The sequence below is a fragment of the Galeopterus variegatus genome, unplaced genomic scaffold (assembly GCF_000696425.1).
Source record: "Galeopterus variegatus unplaced genomic scaffold, G_variegatus-3.0.2 Scaffold5755, whole genome shotgun sequence".
Classification (NCBI taxonomy): Eukaryota; Metazoa; Chordata; class Mammalia; order Dermoptera; family Cynocephalidae; genus Galeopterus; species Galeopterus variegatus.
In genome coordinates this window covers 1-20,174 of record NW_007731866.1, presented here as the reverse complement: position 1 = coordinate 20,174, position 20,174 = coordinate 1, and the positions used below count along the sequence as shown (strand labels likewise).

Genomic DNA, 20,174 nt, shown 5'->3' with positions numbered 1-20,174 from the left:
GATCTGTGGGTTTTTTGTTTTTTCTTTCAGTTCTGTGTTGGATTATTCACTATTCCTACCATGTAAACTCTGCACTGTAACTAATTTGTTGATCTTTGGTTACTTCTAAAATGCGGAAACTTCCTGTGGGAACAAACACTTGAGCCCTGTGGCTGAGATAAGTTGCTGCTTTGCTGCCGATTCTCTGGGGCAGGCTTTTTGTGCAGCTCAGGTTTAATTGTTGACTTGTAAGCACTTCCAGGTCTTGTAAGGTCTGGTACACCTGGGTTGTGTGGAAACTCTGGTCTGGGCCTGAGACTTTCCAGCAAACGGCACCCCCTGCAGTTCAATATTCCTGACCAGTCTCCACTGAGTGGTCCTACGCTGATTGGGGGGCAGATCAGCTGTCCATGCTGTGCCCCAGTGTTCTCCCCGTGGGCCTGTCTCCACCACCTCCTAAACTCCAAACACTTCCTATGTGACGGGCCATGCTGCTGGTCCCTTGTGATGACTCACTGGCCTCTGAGTGGTTCCTTTTTTCAGTTGTATGTGGCCCCTTGCTCCTATGTGGGTCCGCGGGAACCCTGTTAGTGGTCTTGCTGTTCTAGGGGCCAGGAAGACCCTCTTCTCCCCTGCTGCCTCCAAGCAAACTCATATGAAGGGCACAGCTGCATCTTTTGCCAGCTCCTACTCCGTGTGCTCACCAGGGCAGCCTTGAAGCAGCCTGGGTTCGAAACCATTGGAGCGGTCCTTTCTTTCTCTCATCATGACTTGTGCTGCCTTCATGAACTCTATAGGTCTCTCTTACTCTTTCCCTGAGCTCTGGTGGCCCCAGCTTGGCAGTTCATTGCTTTTTAATACTTGTAAATTGGTTGATTGTGGAGAGTGTTGCTGGGGACCATCTATTCAGTCATTTTGATCAGAAGTCAGAATCTTGTATTTGAAAATGAACTGTCTAATAGTATTTCTCACAATCACTCCACATTTTGCCTAAAGAAACACCTTGGCAGCTTTTGCAAAAGGGAATTGTTATAGGCTACGCCTGGAGTCTTGGGTGGTCCATCATCTCAGTCTGAGGTGGGAAGCCAAGCATGGAAGGTGGTGGGCTCAACTGAGAGCTGTGTGAGGCAGGGGGGTGGGGACAGGCAGTATCTAAAATGACCTGGGCCCTCCCAGCCTAAATTCACCCCAATAGGGTAAAAAAAGACCCGTGGAAGAAAAGATGCTGGTTCACCGTATGGCCCTCATGCTACTGACACCCAGCTCCACACGCATCATGTCCGAGCTCATCTGAACGTCGCCTGATTCCCACACTTCCCTGACACGGTGCTAGTGGAGTAGACACTGATAAATAGGTATCGATTTGAATTTGCAGTTGTTCAGAAACACTTCATCAAGGGTCAAAAGGTTACTTGTGGTTAGAAAATTCTGAGTTTTTGTTAATGAGGACAAAATCCTTACCATCCATGGTTTTCCTTTTAACTTGGATCTCATTATCCTAAACTGGAATATCCTATCCATTTTTTTCCTTCTTAAAGGATTGCTAATGTTGTGTTTTGGTGTTGTTTGTTTCACTCCTGTCTCCTCAACATTTTATTTTACTTTTGTAAAAGTACAGGAACCAAACTGTATACAAAATTCTCAGTGTAGTTGGGTAATTATTTTGCTAATTAATTTTTTTTTAATTCTGGAGGGAGGGGGATACAGGTAAGATTCCGTTTAGAATGATCGTGAAAAACACTGTAAGATAGTCCATTTTCAAAACACAAGAAAGGATTCTCCTTGATGTTAGGAGGGCCAATGAGAGCTAAATATATTTTGGAAATATTTCTCCTCAAAACCTTTTCTCTAATATGAAAATCTGACAGCTTACTTTGGTTAAGTTACCTGGACCAAATAGAGAACTTTAGATTAGATATGGGGTAAATTGAGCAGCCAAAGGAGCCTCTCACTGAAAGGAGGATACCATGAAGGATTGTGGTGCCCAGAAAGCAGGCTGTATGGTGTGTCATAAATGGCAGTGTGGAAACCAAAGTGACCCATCAGAAATCCAGAGCTGTGCATACATCTGATCAAGCATTTGACTCTATGAAAATGTTCAAGGAGTTTAGGAATGATTAACATTTCAACCCAATATTGCTTAAGCAGTAGTTGAAAAGAGTTAGCAAGAATGATACCAAGTTGAACTCAGGGGTGTGCAGTTCCTTAATGCTTAAATAGGGCTTACGAGTTATATAGAGTAATAGAGATGGTGATTTGTTGCTTTTGTTACTGTGATAGTGATATGCTTAAAAAAAACAACCATAGTTGAACGGGAAGGTATCCTCTCTTTGTGCAATTTTCAGTGCCTTTGCTAGCTCAGGAATCATCAGGTATTGAAGACATGACTCTAAGCTGTGCAAAACCAGCCCTTCCTGGTGACAGCCAGAATTTTTTCTGGGGGAAGGGCAGGAGTCCTCAGGGAGTGGTTTGGGGTGCAGGAGACCCTCCCATAGGCTCTAAGAGTCTGGTTCTCTTCAGTTATGACAGACTGAGGCAGAAATGGGGCAGCAGTTATGCGAGCTTGGGGTTTTAAGTACAGAAGAATTCCAGTGACACTGAAATCATACTCTTGAATTCTGTTCTTTCGTGGGAACTTGCTTTCCTGTGCCACGGCTGAGCCTAGGAGAACGTGAGTGAAGGGGAATGCTGACTTGCAGGTGTGCAGGTATCTAGTGAGGACCAGTTGGGGGTTCTTGGTTGGGGTAGAGTGTGTCCTTCTGACACTATTCAAAGTATGTAAGACACCATCATGATTAGATCTTCATCTAAATAAAACTATGGCCTGGTCATTTCAGAAACTGCAGGCTCTGCAGTCCCGCAGTGTAATGGAGTCCAACCTCGGATCACTGCGGGATGAGGAGTCTGAGGAGAGACTCAGGCAGACACAGGAGCTGCAAGCCCTGAGACGGAAGATGGAAATTCAGGTGAGCTGACGCTCCGTGCCTTCCTTCCGAGAGCAAGCCAAGAGCCAGGTTGTCTTCCAATACGTTCTCTCATTTTTGCTCTATGGATTTAGGGAAGTTGAAAGACCTCAGAGTTCTATATTTTCAGAGCTTCTGCCAATCCATGAAGGCATGGTGTTCTCAGGTGAGGCAGGTGATACATGTAGAATGTCAGATTTGCCTGGGATGCTTTTCAAAATACATAGTGCCGTGTCTCTTATTGGACACCTTTGCCCCCATTTCAATTCTAATCCAGTTGAAAATAACTCTTAGTGTGACAGTCTCCCGGATTTGAAGATATTTGGGATGGATCCAGTGGTGCGATGGTAAATGGTTAGCAATCATCTCTCTGGAACTAAAAAAGCTTTGATTTGTAGCATTTGCCATTTTCCCTGGTGTAAATGCTCCCACCATGGCTGACATGTGAGGTCACTGAATGGAGTCGGGGAGACTTGTGCAGTCTGCTTCCATGGGCCGGTGGGAGGTGGCTCTGGCCACCACTGGATGAATCTCAGTGCAGTCCAGTTGTAAGATGGTCTGTATCAGTGACAATTCCATGGCAAGGAAGGGCAGCTGGCACCGTCACTCAATCTGTTCTGCTCCTGTTTCTCTTCTCCAATGTTGTGGAGAAAGAGCTTAAAGTCTAACTAAAAGCCACAGTAAAGAGTTTCCACTGATATCTCACAAGTTTCCCATTCTAAAAAGCCATTCTTTTCCTGTGAACTCTGTTCACATTCTTTGACTATTTTTCTATTATTGATGATTTTCCATAACAACTTGTGAGTGTTATAATGTATAGAAATTAACCCACTTGTTGCTCTAGTTGTGGCGATTTTTCCCAGTTTTTTTTATCAGTCCTTCAATTAATCATGGTTTGGTCATACAGAAATGAATAATGTTCACGTGGTCAAAAAACGGCCAAATTATCAATATTTTCTTTATGGCCATCCCTACTCTGAGATTTAAAAAGAAAATATTCCTGTGTTTTCTTTTAGTAATTTTATGGCCTTATATTTTATGTTCAATTCTTTGACCAAGCTAGAATTTATTTTGGTTTAAGATATATATAAGGATCCAAGTTCATATCTTTTTCTAAACAGCTAGCCACTCGCTTAAACACCATTAGTCAATAATCCCCTCCTTCTGGGCTGGCCCCATGGCTCACTTGGGGGAGTGGGGCGCTGGTAGCACTGAGGCCGCGGGTTCGGATCCTACATAGGGGTGGCTAGTGAGCTCACTGGATTGAACGTGGTGCGGACCACACCGTGCCGAGGGTCGTGATCCCCTTACTGGTCAGAAAAAAAAAAATACTAATTAATCCCCTCCTCCTCCCCTAGTTTCCTTTTCCCCCCATCTTTATCTGTTTTTTAAATTCTGTTCCACTACTCTGTCTGCCTAATCATGAGCAGGTACTTTTTAATTCCTGTAGTGTTATTATATATTTTTAACATCTAGAGGCCCATTTGGTGAGCTTTGACTGTTTTTCAGAAAATGCAGTGCGAGAGGAAAGTGAAGAACCTGCAGGAAGAGCATGCGGCTGAGATGAGGGAGGCAGCTCTTGTCGGGTGGCCTGGCGGAGCCTGGTTTCCTGTGACCTCCTCGCATAATTCAGCAACCCCCCGCCTGGAACTGGTTGGCACATATTTTGTTGCTGCTATTGACTCTGTCTGCGGACCCTTGACTGTTTTTCAGAAAATGCAGTGCGAGAGGAAAGTGAAGAACCTGCAGGAAGAGCATGCGGCTGAGATGAGGGAGGCAGCTCTTGTCGGGTGGCCTGGCGGAGCCTGGTTTCCTGTGACCTCCTCGCATAATTCAGCAACCCCCCGCCTGGAACTGGTTGGCACATATTTTGTTGCTGCTATTGACTCTGTCTGTGGTCTCAGATTTTAACTCTGAAGGGGTCAGCTGCAAGGCGAGCGACTTCCCTGGCCAGGGGCAGGGCCTTCAGGCCTTCTCAGCTGAGCTCAACACAGCTTTTCTTCACTGGTGACCCCTTCAGGCCCTTTTGTTCTGTCAGCCTCACATGAATGCCCTGGTCATTTTGTGTGTGGGCTCCTCTTTGAAATCCCCCCACTCCAGGAGAGAGCCAGGTGGCTGTGGACCACGAGGATAGTTCAGGGGAGTTGAATTGGAAGGACTCAGACTGAGACCAGTGAACAGGGCAGCAGGCCCAGGGCAGAGAAAACAGCTTCTGTAGCAATGTCCCTGAGGAGAAGGCAAGGTGGGAAGCAGGCTGGGTAACAGGGGCCCCAGGCCCGGCCTGCAGCTCAGAAGGTGAGAGTGCTGAGGCCGGAGCCCGGCCCCTGGTGGACACTCCCCACTTCGGTACAGGGATGCACAATCGTCCCCGTGTCATGGCTTTACTTTATTTGCAACATTTAAACATTACTCAAACTCGTTAGTTCAAATAGTTCAAATTCATTCCAAAAGCAGAAGAAATAAATTAAGGTATACTGAGTAAAGTTTCACTTCCACCCATCCCCGTCTACCTGTCCTCAGCACTCAACCCTGCAGGTGATGACTTTGATTGGTTTCTTGTATATTCTTCTGGAGTTTCTTTATGCAAATATTAATAATCTCTTTGCTCTGACACCAGAGGCAGCATGTTACACATTTGTGTTTACCTCTTGTTTTTGCCTAAAACATTCATTTGATGATTTGTCAGTGGCCTCACTTAATGTCCCTCCCGTGGGTAGTCACACCTGACAGAGAGCCCTTTTTGCCCTGGTCTTGGGGCCTGCATTCCATTCTGACTTCTCTTCTGGCACAGCTCGAAAACATCCCCAAACTGGAAGGTGGGTAGTCTTGTTAGAAAGTCCCCTGCCCAGGTCTAGAAATCCTCTACCCTGCTTCAAGGGAAACCTTTGACCAGTATTGGCCTATAGGTACAGGCCCTGCAGACAGCAGGCACTCAGGGTTCCCTGCAGACAGTTTTCTGACCGACCGTTCTATGCCCACCAGCCGCAGGAGGAGAACAAGAGGGTCCAGGCCTCCCTGTCTCAGGATGAGAGGAAGGCAGCTGCCCAGGTCCACCACCAGATCAGCGCCCTCCACACCCAGCAGCAGGAACAAACCGGGCTCATCGCCTCCCAGGAGGAGAGGGTAGGTCTGTCTCCATCCAGCCAGGCCCTGGTGCCCCCAGGCCTGTTCAGGCAAGGAGCTCCTTGGACTCTTCTGGGCTCATCGGTGCTAGTCTCATTAGACTCCTGAAGGGAAGGGCAGAAGGGTCCTCGGGCACGAGGGGCACAGAGTGGTGAGAGGCAGCTGCTGGCCTCCGGGCTGCAGATGCGCCGTCCTGCTCAGCGGCTGCCGGCAGAGGGTTTGTGCCAACACCAGAGCCCGTAGAAATGCCTGGCGCCTGGTTGATAGTTTGTTCCTTCCTCTTCTAAGCCTCACTAGTCCCCTTGAAGGTAGGCATCACCTTCTCCCTGTCTTCATTTGACAAAGGATGACACAGGCTGGAGAAGCCAGGTTCCTGGCGTGAGTCTGCACGGGGCACTCTGGAAGTGGCAGGGGTGAGACCCAGCCCCAGCCAGACAGGCGGGTGCAGAGCTGTGTCTTTCCACTGTGCTCTCAGCCATGGCTGCCTACCCAGCACCTTCTCCCTGCTGAGGTTTCAGAGGAACCAGAGCAATGAGCAGTTTATCACACTCCTAAATCTGGCCCTGTGACTCCTCCCCTACTGCCGATCATTGTCTGCCCAGCCCAGGCTCAGCTCCCCCTCCTGAGCCCCAGGTTTCTGGAAAAGCTCTATCTTCTCCTCTGTGCCCTCCTGTGGCCTCTGGTTCTTGCCATGGTTCTGAGGCCACCACCTCGTGGACTTTCTCTGCACAGCTTCCCTGGCTGAGCTCCCACAGTCACGGTCTAGTTCACCCTTCCCGTCCCTGCAGTCCTCGTGCTTTTCTGCTCCCAGCCACACTTCACCCAGGTGGCATACTGTCCCCTCTCCTGCTGCTTTCCTTTTCACTGTTGCTCCCCAAACTCTCAGATCTTCACCACTGTGGCCACTCACGTCCCATCTGGAGGTCCCCTCCTGATGTTACCCAGAACTCTTATCTACAAAGGTTTCGGTTAGAAACTCACTGGCTAGAAGTACTAAGACACACGAAGAAGAGTTTACTTTTGTTGTAACACCAAGAGGTGATAGTTGCTGGCCGTGGTTAGCAGCAAAGGTACCCATTGGGAATCCAGACTCTGTTCTTCCTCTTTCTGCATTTAGTGTGTAGCTTATGTTAATTCTCATGGTTGCAAGATGGTTGCCCCAGCCCCGACCATCACAACCATGTCTGATGGAGGAAGTAAATGAAAAGGCCCCTTCCTGAGACGTTTGCTGATATATTATCAGTCAAACGTCTGTCACGTGGACACCCACAAGTGCAGGAAGGCTGGGAAAGCGATGACTAGTTTCACAGTCTCCGGAGCAGAGGTAGGCAAAGGAGGACACAGTTGGGCGTGGATGTGGGATGAGCTGTGCACCAGCATGTGACACCGCGGGTCACAAACAACAGCTCAGGCTTCACGGAAGAATTTGTCAGCGGGACAGACAGGGCATCGCACAGAGCTCACGGCAGGGGAGCAGCCGAATCTGAGAATGAACTGGAACGAGAGACGTGAATGTGGCCAGGAGTTTCCCTCTTCTGTGTGTCTCTGTTCCTTTCTCTGTATCTGCTTCATTTTGCTCTTTTACTCTGAAGATCAGCTTCTGCTGCTTATCTGTCCCCCGAGGCAAAACAAATAAACAAACCAAGAAAGCCCAGAACAGTCAGCTGCCAAGGGCTCTAGACTTCACTCATTAGCAGTGCAGCCCTCTCCACGCAAGCCCGGAGAGTTGGCTGTGGCTGTGGGGTGAGGTCGCGTGTGGCTGCCTCCATGGGAAAGGAGGAAGGAAGAGGCACGTGGACAAGGGGCTTGAGCAGACAGTTCAGTGAATGTCCACATCGTGCCTCCTGGCAGGGGTCGTCTCTGGCCTCCTTCCTCCCAGGGGGCACATGGCTCAGGTGCCGACGTGGTGGGAGGGGAGCCTCTACCTTGCCCTGTCTGTTTTCCATTAATTGTACCAGTAGTACTGACCATGTGCCAGTCCCACCCGACTTCCATGGCACTCCCATCCTCATACCACAATCCGTCTTTGAAGAGGGGACATTCTTGCCTCCCCATGGCAGGAAAATGGAGCAGCTGCCATCCTGATGGCTGCTGTTTGAGCTTGTCGCCTTCCCCTCTTACATATAGACCATGGCAGATTTGTTGGGGGGCTGGGGTGGACATCTGAACTTTTTCTGTTTCCCAGTGGGTGGCCTGGAACATTGGCTGTCCCTTCTTTACTAGGCTCGTGTCGGGCTGGGTCACAGACTCTTTAAAACCATTGTGGTGACTGGGTCACAGACCCCTCACGTGCAGGCTGGGGCATAGACTCCCCCACATGCAGGCTGGGGCACAGACCCTCCACATGCAGGTTGCAAGCTAGGTAATTGGAAAGATCCTGGGAGCCGTTGGCAAGTTTGATGTGCTTTACTTGGACATGAGCTCAGCCCCAAGTCTCCTCAGCCAGCAGTAGCCAGCAACAGCCCTACTGCCAGCCCTACTGGTATCCCAAGGGCACCCCCAGAAGTGTCCCAGGGGCCCTTCCTGGTGGCCTTCTGGGAGCATCCCAGGTATTCTGAGGTTCAGAGCTGTTTGTCCTTTATATTAAGTCAATTAACCAGGGAACGCCTGGGTCAATCAGATAACCAAGGGACACTTAAGTGCACACACACAGGTATACAAATCTACATCAGACAATAGCAAAGGGACACCTGGGCACACATGCACAGTTAACATATTTACATCAAACAGGCTAGGTCATGCTTGCCAAGACTCGAGGGAATCAGCTGAGGGAGCCTGACTATTTCATTTTCCTTAAAGATAGGCAGACCCACCGTTCAGAGCAGAGTCCGTGCAGTGCTCCCTGCTGGCTGTAACCTGCTCTGTTCCACCTCTTTGCAGATCCAGACCTTGGCCCTCAGGAAGGTGGAGGGTAAGTCTGCATGAGCTGGTTTGTAATAGTCTGTGCTGTTGTCTTGGGCTTTTCTCTCTCCTCCCCTCCACCCCCCCTCCATTTATAGGTGCAGGATTGGTGACAGCAGCCCCCAGCTGGGTGAGGGAGAGAGTTTCTGGGACAGATGGGGCTGCAGCCGGCATTTGTGCCGAAGGCTTTTCATACAGGTGCAGGTTTCTTGCTGGCTTGCTCTTCTCTGTAAGGGGATGGAGGCGGTGGGGAGGCGTGAGGAGCTTGGGGGTGATGATTGATGGGACAGGGTTCCCGAGGAGGCTCTTTCTAATTCACCATGCCTGTGGTAAGGCCTCAGGGTTGCTGGTGACCTTTATCTTGTTCCCAGTGTGTAGCAAGTTGAGACCAAACCCATGTGAATGTGGCCTGTTTGGCATATGTGCTCGCCTCCTCTTGGGCACCCTGGTGTACCAGTGTGTGTCTGAAGTCCACCTCTCCTCCCATCCCGTGCCTTGGGGCTAGATATTTCTTTCCCAGGCTTGCAGCCAGTTCAGAGGGGCACTGTTTCTGTGGCCCTGAACTTCCTGCAAGCTGGAGCTGGAACGGTACATAATGGCAGCTGTGTGCCATGTGCTTCACCAAGCTCTTCAGGTTCAGTGTCTCATGACGGCAGATCCAGACCTTGGCCCTCAGGAAGGTGGAGGGTAAGTCTGCATGAGCTGGTTTGTAATAGTCTGTGCTGTTGTCTTGGGCTTTTCTCTCTCCTCCCCTCCACCCCCCCTCCATTTATAGGTGCAGGATTGGTGACAGCAGCCCCCAGCTGGGTGAGGGAGAGAGTTTCTGGGACAGATGGGGCTGCAGCCGGCATTTGTGCCGAAGGCTTTTCATACAGGTGCAGGTTTCTTGCTGGCTTGCTCTTCTCTGTAAGGGGATGGAGGCGGTGGGGAGGCGTGAGGAGCTTGGGGGTGATGATTGATGGGACAGGGTTCCCGAGGAGGCTCTTTCTAATTCACCATGCCTGTGGTAAGGCCTCAGGGTTGCTGGTGACCTTTTCCTTGTTCCCAGTGTGTAGCAAGTTGAGACCAAACCCATGTGAATGTGGCCTGTTTGGCATATGTGCTCGCCTCCTCTTGGGCACCCTGGTGTACCAGTGTGTGTCTGAAGTCCACCTCTCCTCCCATCCCGTGCCTTGGGGCTAGATATTTCTTTCCCAGGCTTGCAGCCAATTCAGAGGGGCACTGTTTCTGTGGCCCTGAACTTCCTGCAAGCTGGAGCTGGAACGGTACATAATAGCAGCTGTGTGCCATGTGCTTCACCAAGCTCTTCAGGTTCAGTGTCTCATGACACTGTCCCCACTATTGAATGGGGGTTGGCATTATTATCCTCATTTTCTAGATGAGGAAACTGAGGCTTGGAGAGATTCCTGGACTTGCCATCTCATGCACAGCTGGTGAGGGGCAGGGCTGGAATGTGAACTCTGATCTTTCTGCCTGCAGTGTCCATGGCTGTGACCACTGCTCCATCCTGTGTCTCTCTTATAGAGATGAACTGACTGGAGGGCTTGTTCTTTCTGGCCGGTACTCATCTGGGGTCCTGCACTTTTGTCTAAGTCAGGGATGGAGTCCAGGGCACCGTAGCCACTAACTGTTCCTCCTGTGTTCAGGGATCCATGAGGCACCGAAGGCTGCGGACACAGAGGAGGACTCTCCTGAGGAAGGTGGGGCCTTATTTTCTCTCCTGGGTGTCCAGTGCAGGACACAGATCTGCTGCCTGCTTAGTTGCTTAGTTCGTCTCTACTTAACTGTATCCGGATACCTGAAGCTGGGGTGGAGGGAACACAGGACACGAAATAAATATTTCTTAAGCACCTTGCATGTGCCGGGGATGTTACACGCAGGTACTAACATGTGATCTCCTGGGTCAGTGATGGGAGACCCAGGCTCAGAGAGGGTCAGTAACTTGCCCAGAGTCACAGAGCTGGCAGGTAGCGGAGCCAGAATTTGGAGCAGCGTGTGATTCACGGGCCGCCCCACTGCGTCTCCCCTGGTACTGTCAAGAGCAGTGGAAGAGGTCTTGGAGTGTTGGCTTGAATAGGGACTTTGCTGTTTTCTTCTGCTCTGGGAGTTGCTGCAGACAGTAATATTTTTCTTATTTTTGAGATAGTAATCTATGCACTTTGCAAAAAAGAAACGAACACAGTGAAATAGTGTAAAAGTGTGAAGAGTGAGAATCAGGTGTCCCTCCGCCCAGCTATCCAGTTTCCTCTCCAGAGGTGCCACTGTCAATGTTTCCCATGAACCCTGCCAGAGACACTGGGTGTAAATACAAGCACATATGTGCACCCCCTCTTTTCTCTTTCCCAAATGGGTACACGCTACACCCATTGTTCTGTAGTATTTATGTTCTTAACATTTTACTAGGGAAATCGTTTCTTATCCCTTCATGGAGAACTGCTTCGTTCTTTTTCAGGTCTGTGCAATCTTCTGTTGCAGAGATGACCCATGACTTATTTACCCCGCCCTTTACTACCCACCTCTCTCCCAAGTGCATTTAACTTTGGGATAGAGCTGTAAACATTAGAATGACACATCCCTTTGCGGGAAGGTATCTATGGAGTAACAGAAGGTCCTCAGGTGGGATGGATGAGTCAAATCCTCAATCAGCAGACACAGAGTCCTTGAGTCCCTGCTGTGGTACTGGAGGTCCATGAATCTAGGGCTTACAGACCCCTTGAGTCTGTTGCACAGATTGGGTTACAAACCCTCCACATGCAGGTCTGTGAGCTAGGTAATAGATAAAAAGACTCTGGGAGCCGTAGGTATAGAAAAATGGATGGGTTTTATTCAGATCTAGGAGCAACTATCCTAGTGGCTTTTCTGAGAGTTGTGAGACACACTGGATCAGAGCTGTTAGTCTTTTATACTTAAGTCCATAACCCTGGACACCTGGGTGCCCATACACAACTTACATTAAGTAGTAACAAGGAACACCTGAAGGTGTTACAGCAAATGCTCAGCAAGGTTCTAAACATTCTAGGGGCCCTGACATTTTCCTATTTTTCCCAACAAGGTCGCACTTGCTTGTCACACTGTGCTGAGAGGTGGGTTCCAGGCATTGGTAGCATTTAGCACTCCCCAGGAGACTCCAGGGTGCAGCCAAGGTTGAGGATCATGCCCCAGTGCAAACCTTATAGAGCAGAATAACCCGAGGCAGGCTCTGGGTGGATGTCTGAAGCCCAAGCAACTACCCATAGGTCTTGGAGGGGTACCTGGCTTTAGTTTACTGCAGTTTAGTTTCTCAAACACTCTTAGCCATGAACAATGTGCTGTCATAGTGATAGTGCTTGGGGCACAAAAGAAGCAAGCCATAGTCTCTCCTGCTAGGGTGGGGGAGGCTTGTAACAGCACAATCGCTGGGCCCCACCTGCAGAGTTTGATTCAGTAGGTTTGGAAGAGGAGCTGAGAATCTGCATTTTTCACAAGTTACCAGGTGATGCTGATGCTGTGGCTCACACGTGAGGATCATTGCTCTAGAATAACTGGTTCTCAGGCTTCACTATTAGAATGCCTAGGGATATTTAAAAATAACTTTCAAGCCCTGGGGCCCACTCTGAGAGACTGTGATGTCACTATCCCAGGATGGGCCCCAGGTGGCTCCACCATGCAGCCAGGTCGAGGTTCACCACGTTCCACTCTGTCCTTGGGGGAAGAGAGGTGTGTTTCTCCTGCGTCCCCGGCATCCAGCACTGGCTCGTTCTCCCTCATACGAGTTGCTCAGTAAACGTCTATTGAATGAATGAAAGGGCTCGGTCCAGCTCTGACCACTGGGGCTGGACCTGAAGAGCACTTGTGGGAGGCCTCCCCTCAGCCCTGGCCTGCCGCTTTATAGCAGCTGACACTGTTGTTTTACTTGCTTGTTTTCTTACCCTCTGGATCAGTCTTTCTTCAAGTGTGGTCTGTGGCTCATCTTCATGAGAATCATCTGGGCCTGTTGAAATGCAGACTCCAGGGCCCTTCCCCAGACCTGTGGAATCAGACTTTGTGGAGGGTGGGGCCAGGGAGTGTGCACTTTAACCCGTGCCCAGGTGATTCTGACGTGTACTAGCATTAGAGGGAGCCCTCCAGATGGACAGAGCAAACGAAGAGAGCGGGGATCTGTCTTGTCCATCACATTATCCCCTGGACCAGAACAGACCTGGCACGGCAATGGGGTGAAGATGTCAGGTGGGGGCTGGGGCTGGCAGAGGGAAGGTCTGGACTCTGGGGTCACAATAACACCCCAGGGAACACAGTGCTGTCAGGGCTCAAGTGTAAGCCCAAAAGCCCCGAGTTAACCCATGGCAGCACTGACTGAGGCCAGATCTTAGAGGTCCAGACCGGCAGGGGGTGAGAATCCTGAAGGTGGGTGGAGGGTCTGAGGTAGTGGTCCCCGGAGCAGAATCACTCCAGCTTGTGATGGACACTCAGGAGGGGCCTGTGGTCCTGAGCTCACAGGTCGGAGACCAGGATCCCTGGAGGGGTGAGGGCGCATTGGGTGTGGGGGGCTCTGGGAAAGGAGGTCTCATGGGCATGGGCTGAGCTGGGCTATTGTGTTGTGCTGCAGAGCTGGTGGACTCCCGAGATGAGCTGTGGGAGGTGCTGGCCACTCTGAGGCGAAATCCCACCCTGCCCGCCCTGTTGAAGCAGTTCAGGCCAGTCCTGGAGGACACCCTGGAAGAGAAACTGGAAAGCATGGGGATAAAGAAGGTGAGTGCCAGAGCCACAATTTAGACACAAGGTGTCCAGCTAGGGCTCACAGACCCCTCATGCCCGTTGTACAGACTGGGTCACAAACCCTTCACATGCAGGCCATGAGCTAGGTAATAGGAAAAGATCCTGGGAGCTGTGGGGACCCTCGGTGTTGCGCCCGCACCGCGCTCAACCAGTGAGTGGACCGGTCTCTATATGGGATCCGAACCCTCTGCGGGAGCGCCACTGCGCTCCCAAGCGCCGCACTCAACCGAGTGCGCCACTGGGCCGGCCCCCTCTAATGACGTTTTCTGACAGAGGGAATTGAATTGGCTCCATGTGGCCTATGGACGGGTCCCCTTGGCCAAATGTCCATGTCTACATCCAGCATCTGTGGCCCACGTGGCCATGCCCACTCTGCAGGGTGTTGTGGGTGGGGCAGGTCCTGAAAGCTTTGTCTGGCACCAGCTAGTGTCTGAACGCCATTGTTCCTCCAGGCTTGTGCTTAACCAGTGCACGGGCGTTATCATTAGAGGCACCAATGAAAGATATTATTAAATAAAAACACACCTTGTTATTCAGGTAGCCGAGCTTCATGTCGTTGTAAATACTGTCTGTGTAGAGTAAGTTCGGGCAAGATAGACACCTGGGTTTAACTTAGGAAGCGTGCTGAGGAATCTTTGGTTTCAACCTCTGCTTAATGTCTATTTGGCCCTATGCTCAGACTTGATTAGAACATTTCTTTCTAACCTCGAATGAATCCTCAACTCGGATTCATGTGCCTTCTGAGACCCTCTCATGGGCTCTGCATGGATGTCAGAAGCCCCAGCACCTCCCCATAGGAGTTGGAGGGTTACCTGGCTTTTGTTTACTGCAGTTTGGTTTCTCGAACACTCTTAGCCATGAGCAATGTGTCTGACGTGATGATAGTGCTGGGGGTACAGAAGGAGCAAGCCGTGGTCTCTGCTGCTAGGTTCAGTTGGGTGGTGGAAAAGCATGTCCCGTCCAAGTCCCTCATGCTGTGATGTGCGTGGAGTTGCGATGCAGCCCCCTGCGTTATCCTGCTCTGCACATTTTGATGGGGCTCCCAGACCCTGCGCCATCCCGCTTTCAGCCATGTGTGAAGCTGCTGCTCCTCTCATTCTGATCCTCGTTTCCTGCCCTCACCTCGCTCCCCCAAGAAAAGCACCAGGCGCCGATCACAGACTCCCAGGTCAGCCGCAGCAGGTGTGAGCGGTTTAGAGGGAGGATAAGGGGAGCCTCTGTGTGCAAAGGTGAACTTGTGTCTCCTCCAGGATGCAAAGGGAATCTCGATTCAGACGTGCAGACACCTGAAGTCCCTGCTGAGAATCCAGCGGGAGCAGAAGGCTCGGAGGTTTTCCCAATTTCTGAGTCTGAGGGAAAAGCTCATTGAGGAAGCCACCAAGAGAGTGAAGGAGAGACAGGAGAATGGGGCCGTGGTGTCCCAGCCAGCCAGCCAGCCCCCAGGTATGCTGGAGAGGGTTTGTGCAGGGCTGTGACCTGGGAGGGTCCTGCTCTCGAGCCTCGTTTGCACAGGAGGGTGGAGCCCCTGCCTCCCATTAGGGACATTGCTCTGAAGGGCCGAGCTGGTAGAGTCCTCCCTGGTGACTGAGTCACAAGTCTTCTGTTGGAGAAGCAGAGTCCGGGGGTGGGGATGGGCAAGGGCACATGCCAGGGTCACTCAGGGAAGCTGGGGGAGAGCCAGAGCTGGGGCTGTGGCCAGCCTGCACTGTCCCTGCTCAGACACCCTCCTGCCTCCCTCAGCAGCTTCGTCCTCCCTGCCTGACTTGCTGTGACCACAGGTTGGGCTTCCCTCCAGCGTGGCAGCCTGCTGGGTTTCTGGCTGTGCACACGGGGCCTGTCAGTTCAGGGGACAGCGCAAGGCCCGGGAGCACTGGGGCTGCGGGTGGAGGCAACTATCAACCAAGTGCAAACTTCCCAGAGCTCAGATGTGCTGCGCTGTAGGCAGTGGTGGGTGCGGGAGGCTGGGCCGGTTCTGCACGTGGACAGAGCCGCAGAGCTCCAGGCTGGGTCCCTGGGCCTGTCAGAGCTGCAGCTTTGCCACTTGTCCCTGCCTCTGGGGTCACGACAAGGGAAGGCCTGTGGTTCTGTTGGAGGATGAAAGCATGTGGGCCGGGAGTCTCAGATCTTCATCCTGAAAGACATTTTGGGACAAGGGAATTTTTGTCCCTAGGTTCAAGAGCTCCCATTTCTAGAAGATTCCCAGATCCTTTGGCCTGCTGTAACTAGAGGCTCTGGGGATACAGGGTGATGGCCCGACACTCTCACTTTGTCTCCTCAGCCATAGATGGAGCCGGAAGGGTCCCCATTCTATATCTTTTCTCCAGGCAGACCCAATCTGAGCTCTTCACACAAAGAAATTTTGCCGAGTGTGGTCCACGTATCTATGGGAATGCAAGAGACGATTTTATTTGGTACTTGGGCCAAGCATTTTAAAATTTATCTATTATTTTTCTTTTTGTGAATTGCCAAAAAATAGTACTAACATAGCAATCCTGTGAGCTTATGGAAATGATTACCTGGACAAGTATAAAGCAGGTGTTTTTTATTTAAAAGTGTTGCTTTACATAATCATGTTCAAGAAGTAACAGTAAATGACAGGACAGTTTTATGAGAATATAATAAAAATGATGTCCATGATGTGGGAAACTCTGTCGTACTTAGTTTTAAACTTCTGGTCTTAAAATCTGTAAGGAAAGGGCAGCTCTGAATCTTGCATCGAGTCCTCAGAGAGAAGGACATCTGTCCTGGTTGTGCACCTGCCTTTCACGTGTCAGCAGTACTCAGTGACTCCCTGTGGTGCACGCTCCTCTTCTCTGTTCATAAAAAATTTCTGATTCTGGACCCTTCTCGCCCTCCGTGGGTCTTGTTGCAATTTGGAGGACAGGAGGTTGTGTTTAAGTTCCTGCCTTGGTCCTGGCCTTGTCCCTGGCTGCCTTTGGGAGGAGGTTGAGTGGATTTCGTTGGCTCATGTAGTCCTGCCCCGACCTCTGGTGGCAGCTGGGCCTCCCTGCACGGCTTCCTGCTCTGCTGTGGCTGCAGTGTGGGTGGGTAAAGAGGGTAGGTGGCCTTGGGGAGGTCTAGGACTAGTCCCCTCTAGGACTGCGCCAAGGGTGAGCTGCACACATGCCAGACCTCTCTTAGGATCTGCTGGCGGCCTGGAACACCTGACTGCTCTCCTGGTCTCTGAAGAAAACATGGAACTATGGTCCCAGCTCTGGGCAACAGTGGGACACCTGGAGTGGGGGCAACTATTAATTCTGCTGTGGTTATTAGCGTACACTGAGCCAGAGTGACTTGTCCATTTCCAGGGTTCGAGCCTCTTTCCATTGCTTCTGAGCCTGCTGCTTGTGGGCGCAGCACGGGTATGCTCTGTTTGAGCACTCCTTTCTATTTCTAGTCAAAAGCCAGCGGAGCACCCTGGTCACCAAAGAGGCCAAGTCAAAAGCCAGAACTGTGCATGTGGCATCACCATTCAAGCCACCCACACCAACTCTTCAGAGCCACAGGAGCCACAGCGCTGGCCTGCCCCTCGGGTCCACCCCTACTCCACACCCCAGAGCGCATGGACCCTCCAAGACCCCTGCTTCCCTGGGACCTGGGCTGAGGTAAGCCCCAGACTCTGGCCTGTCACTGAGCCTCTGGGTGGCTCCTGGCCTCAGGCAGCCCTGTTCTGGGCTCCCTCTAGGCCTCTGCAGACAGGTGGGGGCAGAGACAGACATGAACAGGTGGTACCTCAGGTGGGGTCCAACCTGAGCTCTCAGGAAGAGACGAGGGATCCTTTGCTCCCAGCCAAGACCTACCTGCCCTCCCCTTACCTGTCTCTCCCTGCAACCCAAGTGGCCACACCAGAAGGGGCTGGGTACCAGGCCAGCAGGGCTACCACCCTCTGCGTGTCTTCTCAGGGAGAAGTGGGTGTAGCTGCTACACTCCAGAGTGACTCTGGGCCCAGGGAGGGAGCAGAGAAAACAAGCTTGCAAGGAGGTGAAGTTTGGCTTTTAAAGTTTTCTTTCTGGCCCCTGCACCCCTCATTTCTCCTCCACGTGGCAGCACACCCCCGTTCAGTTCTGAAGAGGACTCAGAGGGAGACCCTGTGCAGGGCGTGTCCCTGCAGCCCCCGCAAGCTTTTTCTAGGATGGTGCCCCGGCCGGAGGATGACTGGGACTCGTCTGACACCAAGACCTCGGAAGAGGACTCCCAGTCCCCTGGCAAGGACTCGGCTGGGCTGGCTTCCTCGGGTGAGTGGGCCGGGAGCACTGGGGTAGCCCTTCTCCAGTCCAGACTTCCCCTGGCCCTGGGCACACCCTGTAGCTGTCTTTGGACTTTCTGATTCAGTGTCTCTTTCTCTCAGATGCTTTTCTGGGATAGCAGAGATCTCAGGAGAAAGCTAGGACTCGAGTGAGGTTTCTTTTGCCCCGTGTTTTGTCACTGAATAGTTTACCTGTTGGAGGTTGTGGGGAGCTCACTCCCCCCTTTTCTCCTCCAGGTTCTGACTGGTAGAGAATAAATACTGTGGCCAGACATGTGGAGATCGAGGCCATGCTCTATTACTGGTGACAGGATGCAGGCCTGCCGGAGCACTTCCTGATAGGGCGGATTGGGGAAGCAGCCGGCTCTTGAGGCCAGAGTGGGGGCCCTTCCATCCCTGTCAAATTCAGATCTTGACTGTGTTTGTGCACAGGGCTGGGCCGACACAGCGATCCTGAGTGGGCAGGATCTGCAGCAGGCAGCTGCAGGGAGCATGCCAGCCAGGCTCCACACCCAGTCACAGGAGCAGGGAGAGGTCAGGGAAAAACAGTGAGTCAGCGCTGCCTTTTGCATGCAGTGACCCTCCTTCAGGCGAGTGGCCGAGGCAGGCTGCAGTCCACCCCTCTGCTCGGCTACCTCTGTGGGTACGAGAGAGGAGGATGGGGGGACACACTAGAGGTGCTTCTCGCCCTCCTGCCCATCCTGGTGGATAGAGCAGCAGTGCCCTCTTCTATGGCACCTCGAGGCGAGAGAGAAGGGTCTCCCTCCATGTCGCCATTCCCGGGGGCTCACACGTGCTTGGCTCTGGGCGGATTTTTTTGCGTGAGTCCCTGAGTTGCTCCTCACAGCACTGATGAGGGACGGCTACAGTAAACACAGCTCACAGGTGTCACAGAAACTAAGCCTCCGAGGCGTTGGGGCTAGTTCAAGGTCACAGAACTACTTTCATGGCAAAATGAGACTTTTTTTCTGTCAGGAAGGAAAAAAACGGCCTTGAGCTCTGTTCCTACTTTGAAGAGTATCCACACAGTTCTTCTGGCTGCTTGAGGTCATCAGCACCAGACCCAGGTCCCTGTGGCCACAGAATGGACTATCTCTGTGGTGAACGCAGCCTCCAGGGCAATCTAGGTTACAACTTGAAGGGCAAATAGTTCCCCACAATGAACATTTTGACAAATACAGTTTCCTGTAACACACGTGGTCAAACAAACATGACCTCTCATAGCAAAAGGATAATTGGGAGTGTGGTTTCTATGGAGCTAAGCTGGGGACCGAGGGGCAGCACAGAGAGCGGCAGTGGACCTTTGTGGCAGGCCGTGTCATGTTGCCACACCAGCCTCTGCGCCACAGCAGCACTTCCAGTCGTACTGGACAGGACTCTGCCCTTTTCAGCAAGCAGAGTCAGATAGAAATTCAGCTTGTCGGTGAAAAGGGCATCATAGAGATTTAAGCTGAATGTTAGGGCAACCGAATGAACATATTCACAAAGTCACCATGAACGCAGCCTCCAGGGCAATCTAGGTTACAACTTGAAGGGCAAATAGTTCCCCACAATGAACATTTTGACAAATACAGTTTCCTGTAACACACGTGGTCAAACAAACATGACCTCTCATAGCAAAAGGATAATTGGGAGTGTGGTTTCCATGCAGCTAAGCTGGGGACCGAGGGGCAGCACAGAGGGCGGCAGTGGACCTTTGTGGCAGGCTGTGTCATGTTGCCACACCAGCCTCTGCGCCACAGCAGCACTTCCAGTCATACTGGACAGGACTCTGCCCTTTTCAGCAAGCAGACTCAGATAGAAATTCAGCTTGTCGGTGAAAAGGGCATCATAGAGATTTAAGCTGAATGTTAGGGGAACCGAATGAACATATTCACAAAGTCACCGTTTTCTATGTAACAGGTTACCACGACTAGGTGAGCATTGTTCTTCTCAAAACAGCCACGTCCTCTCACAGTCTTTCAAGGTGTGCTTATGACACTGCTAACTGAGGCCTGCAGCTTCTGGCTTCAGTTGCATTTTCTAGCTAAGGCTGAGCTAAAGAATATGGAACGTAGAGTTCTGTCTTTCTGACGTCAGTAACTAGAGGCTCGGGGATTTAAATCTAGGTTTGCAAAATCCTTAGTGGACTCTGCAGTACTTCCTTGTGTCCGCAGAATTGGCCAAGCCTTCCAGTCCTCAGAATCCACCAGAACCAGATCTCTCAG

General features: G+C 51.4%; 1 protein-coding gene across 1 annotated transcript in view; it reads left to right on the top strand.

Moving 5' to 3' along the window:
• The window catches only part of DZIP1L (DAZ interacting zinc finger protein 1-like), a 32,011-nt gene extending 12,202 nt beyond the window's left edge, over positions 1–19,809 (top strand). Inside the window, exons 5-16 of the mRNA XM_008589918.1 lie at positions 2,817–2,945; positions 4,452–4,514; positions 5,925–6,065; positions 8,946–8,976; positions 10,613–10,666; positions 13,552–13,694; positions 14,972–15,164; positions 17,119–17,326; positions 17,769–17,956; positions 18,400–18,788; positions 19,192–19,390; positions 19,619–19,809. Of these exons, the coding sequence (XP_008588140.1) occupies positions 2,817–2,945; positions 4,452–4,514; positions 5,925–6,065; positions 8,946–8,976; positions 10,613–10,666; positions 13,552–13,694; positions 14,972–15,164; positions 17,119–17,326; positions 17,769–17,956; positions 18,400–18,788; positions 19,192–19,390; positions 19,619–19,809 (1,929 nt within the window). The remainder of the gene's footprint in view (positions 1–2,816; positions 2,946–4,451; positions 4,515–5,924; positions 6,066–8,945; positions 8,977–10,612; positions 10,667–13,551; positions 13,695–14,971; positions 15,165–17,118; positions 17,327–17,768; positions 17,957–18,399; positions 18,789–19,191; positions 19,391–19,618) is intronic.
• Positions 19,810–20,174: the final 365 nt, after the last annotated feature.